This window comes from Micromys minutus (genome assembly GCF_963924665.1).
Source record: "Micromys minutus genome assembly, chromosome: 19".
Lineage (NCBI taxonomy): Eukaryota > Metazoa > Chordata > Mammalia > Rodentia > Muridae > Micromys > Micromys minutus.
The window spans coordinates 28,080,462-28,085,006 of NC_137954.1; the positions used below are offsets into that span (position 1 = coordinate 28,080,462).

Genomic DNA, 4,545 nt, shown 5'->3' on the forward strand with positions numbered 1-4,545 from the left:
GGGCCAAGCAAGCAGTCAGTGTAAACACTTTCACTTGGAGTTTAGACTAAGCTGCAGCCCTTGAACTCTGGAGTCATGAGCTCTTTAAGTCTCCAAAAGGGTGTGCCAGACAGCCTCGATTTAATTTTTCTGGACCTTCCTACTCTGAAGATGGAGCAATACCCAAGACTGACTCAGTCTCCTCTAAGATGCTGAGGAGAGAATTGCCAAGGCAAGGTACCTCCTGTCATCCCAGAAGCCCTCCAGACAATAAAAATATTGTTTCAATAATGGCTTTCCAAACTCCTGTTTTGTTTAAGGCGTTGTGGTACCAAGCCTTCCCATAAATGGAAGTTCTATTACTAGCGTGGATATTTAGGACATATCTAATACAGAAATGGTGGTGCAACCACCCAGCCCCTCAACACTCAGGAGGAAGAGGTAGTTGGATTTCTGTGAGTTAGCGGCAAGACTGATGTACCAAGTAAGGTCTGGGATAGCCATGGCTTCTATACAAAGAAGCCCTGTCTCAAACAAAACAACACCAACAAAACAAACAACAAAAAAGACACATATCCATTCATACAGGGGAGATGCATTCTTGCTGTAGCAATTATGATCTCTGTATTGGAGCTAAGGAAAGGGTGGGTAGAAGATCTGTATAAATATATAAGTAACAAAGGATTCTGGGTAACCAGTCAAATAACATCTGTAACATGGAAGAGGGCTCACACACCTCGATGAAGGAGGAGCAGACAGATGTTTTCATCACCTCATTTTGCCGACCCCTCTGGTGCTGGTAAGAAAGTTAGAAATTAGCAACCAAAGCAAGGTCAGCCGAGGTGGAAAATCTAATGGCGTCTATTTGATTTTCATTGATTCTAACTCAATTCCCACAAGAAAGTTGTGGTGGAGGCAACTCCAGGATGCACTTCTGTATGAGCAACGTTCAGCCTGCATCATTGGTTCACTACCGTGGATCATAAATAAGCTAGGAGTAAGAAGCCAGCTGGTCTCCCCGTAACTCTAGGCAGACTTCTGGGCTGCCAGTTGAAGGGAATGAAATAGCAAACACATGTTTGTGTACGAGTGGCCACATCCACAAAGCCAAAGTCTGTTACCAGTGTGCATATGTCACTGTATAAATAACCCACACGTACACACATATACGATTGGAGTACATAAATCACAACTCACAATCTCACACTTGGTCTGTAACTCCTCCTCTTTCTGGCCTACACAGGCACCAGGAACACACACAGTACCCAGACATACATGCACCCATACACTTAAAAAAATACAAAAATTCGTATGAAAATACAAAGGCTCAGAAATACACAAAATGCTCCTCTTCACCAACTATACTCTCATGTGTGAGATATGTTTCTCTCTGAGTCTCAATCAAAATCTACAGTCAGGACTTGGATAGAAGCATGCTCCCAAGAACAGGGAAGACTGTGCACAGAGCTGGGAGCAATTTCACCATGAAATAAAAAAGTACCAAACAAAAAGCAAGTGTTGTCTTGTTTTCTATAAACAGTTCCTGTTTTTATTAAGACAGCATAGACACATAACACACCATATCTGGTTCCTAATATGCAGCCATGCTACTTATGGATGGTCAATAAATTACCCCACTCCTGTGATAGATATAAATGCCTCACTTGAGATCAGTTAATACAGAGGCATCATGCAGACATCATAATACATGAGGAAAAACAACACACCCCCGGTGGCATCTCTGGTTTTTCTTTCCAAAACTCGGAAACTTCCAAAAGGTGGAAGAAGACACTTGTTTTCCACACAAAATCCATTTTAAACCTACACTTTTCTTTTAAAAAGGCAACTCCACCATGTGAAGCACACACTCACAAGTCACTCCTTTGGTCTCAAAGTCAGGTCGATATTTTTTTTTCTTTCTTTCCCACTTAGCATGGACATTCCAGTGATTCCATGGCAGGAGAAAATTAAACTCAAAGGTACATTATCTTGATAACCAGAGGCAGAGACACTTCTCAGTTTATCTTTGGGTATTATTGTATGTGTTTCCATATAGTTGAAAGTAATTGTTTCACAGTATAAAATATTGAATTACTAACACACCTTGATTTCCTGCTTATTGTTTTGAAATGTGTTTGGATCAGAGGTAAGAGAGAAATGACACTGCTCAAAACAAGGTCTGGAGATCTTAATGTGCAAAACTTCCAGATTTATATATTCAAAAATAAATCTTTTTTTTTTTTTTTTTGTAAAATTGGGGGGGGGGTGCCACGGGAAAAGGGAGAAGCTAATAGTTTATACTTTGAATAAATAGCTTTCAGTATCTTCCAGGTGGGGGCAACAGTCAGTCAGTTTTGAAAGAAGGGAGGTCAGGCTCTTGAAGCTCCCTGAGTCGAGTCCTATTACAGAATATGAAAATGACTGCCTGGCAGTAACACTGTGAATAAAACAACCGCAAGCCTCCAGGAGATGGGACTTCTGGGCCAGGCTCCAGCCACCAGGCGGAAGGCAGCGGATCACTAACGAGTGCGCGCTGGAGGGAGACAGCCCTGGACGCGCACGCGCGCTGAACACCTGCCCAGTTCCGCGCAGACGCCGGCTGGGGCAAGGTCTAGCCTGCGGCTCCACTCCAGGCGCGTAGATCCGGACTGTTCATCAGTCTCTGTCCTCCCGGGACCTCTGAGTCGCAGGAAGATCATTTGCGTTTACATCTTATTCGTTTTTTCCTTTTGGAGATTCAAGTCCATTCACAACTGTTGCGGACAAGCGCGCGCCGTACCACAAAACGAGCGCCCAAGTCCTTAGGCGCCAGGAATCCACTTTCTGCGCATTCTCAGGCTATGAGGCAGGGACAGCCACACACTTTGGTCAAGGTGGGAGTGACACATAAAGCAGAGGTTTGGGTAAAGGGGATTCCACACATACCAGCGTCCCTTTCTCTTCTGTTTCCCTCTCTCGCCCCAGGTAAGGGAAATAGGGAACAAAAAGACCAAGAGGAGTGAAACTGAGGCTCCGCAGTGACTCGGTGGTTCGTGGTCACAGACGAAGCGGGGAGAAACCCCAGCTCACTGAGCCCCAAACCAGGTCCTATGGGGACGCCGAGGGTAGGCGATGCACCGGGAGCCGGGTGTGCCTTCCCGCTACGTATCGCTCCTCCGGGCGCTGGCCAGAGCTGCGGCCGCCCGTGCCCTCGAGCCACTGCCTCCGCTTCCTGAGGAGCCCGTGGCCGCCCCCTCGGGTCGGTACTTGAGCCAGCAGATGATCCAGGTGACCACCACCGAGAAGAGAGCCAGGATGCTAGCCACCGACAGGCAGATGGGTCCCACGGGCGAAGGCGATCCCGTAGCTGGGGCGGGGCCGGGGACCGAACCGCTACTCGGGGGTCCCCCACCCCCGCCGCCGCCGCCACCGCCGCCACCCCCGCCACCACCGCCGCCGTAGTGGTTGACGAAGATGAGACCGGTGAACAGCAGCACCACCATGGAGAGGAACGAGAAGACCACGCACACGCAGCCTGCGGTGAGCGCCGCCCGCTTGCAGTTCTGACAGCTCTCGTAGGCGCCCGGGGCGCGGAGACCCGGGCGGCCCCGAGGTCCGGGGGCGGTGTCCTCAGCGGGTGGTGGCGCCGGCTGCGGCGGCTGCGGGGCGGGGACTGGCGGCGGGGCGGCGGTGGGCGCGGGGCGGCGGGAGGCCAGCGGCGGGAGGCGGTCCTGGGGCAGCGGATCGTGTGCGGCGCGCAGAGCCAGCGGAAAGGCCTCGGCGAGCTTGGTGTTGTTGGGCAGGCCGTGCACGCGGCTGTCCGGCAGCGGTGTGCGGTGGCGGCACACCGGGCACGCGATGGCGCCCGGCGGGCCGTGCCAGGGTGGCGGGCGCGACGCGCGCTCAGGGAGGGCGCTGGAAGCGGCGGCGGCGCGGAGCTGCAGCTGGCTCAGGCACTCCTGGCAGAAGGTGTGCAGGCAGGCCAGCAGCTTGGGGGCGCGCCGGTCCGCGTCGAAGTAGTTGTAGCAGATTTTGCACTCGTAGTCCTCGAGCGGAGGAAGGCTGGGGGCGGTCGCCGCTGCGTCCCGGACTCCCGCGTCCCCGTCGTAGCGAGCTCCAGCCGCGGTACCCCCAACTCCGTCTCGACTCCCGGGGCTGCTGCTCCTGCTCTGGGTGCTGCCGCCGCTGTCGTTCGCAGGCGCTGCCATGGCATGATACGCCCCTCATCGGGGGCTAGGTGAGGCACCGTCCTCCCCCTGAGCTGCCGCCCGGGCTCAGGGCGGGGAGGAGGCGCTTCTGCCTCCCCCCTTCTGACTGCTGTCGCCTGGCAGGGGAGGTAACCGCTGGCTGCTGCGCCCCCGCCCGGCCCTCTGGTCCACCCACCCCACCCTACCCCACCCCACCCCAGTGCGGATGTTCTTAGTCCTTTCAGGTCCGGGGAGGGGGGGTTGACTGAGGCACCCTTAATCCTCTCTACCTAGGTATCCTAACCTCTTTCTGTATCATTTTATGTGGGCTTAAAATTGGGGTTCAGGTGGGCTTGGAGGTGTTACAGGAACGCATTTAGGGATGCAACTGCTCTAGGCT

At 52.9% G+C, this 4,545-nt stretch overlaps 1 protein-coding gene across 1 annotated transcript; it reads right to left on the minus strand.

Annotated features, from left to right (window-relative positions):
• Positions 1–3,119: 3,119 nt before the first annotated feature.
• RNF228 (ring finger protein 228) lies at positions 3,120–4,166 on the minus strand (the record flags this gene model as incomplete). The annotated part of the gene is made up of 1 exon (XM_080933306.1): positions 3,120–4,166. The coding sequence occupies one exon, from the start codon at positions 4,164–4,166 to the stop codon at positions 3,120–3,122; it is 1,047 nt and encodes a 348-aa protein (XP_080789432.1).
• Positions 4,167–4,545: the final 379 nt, after the last annotated feature.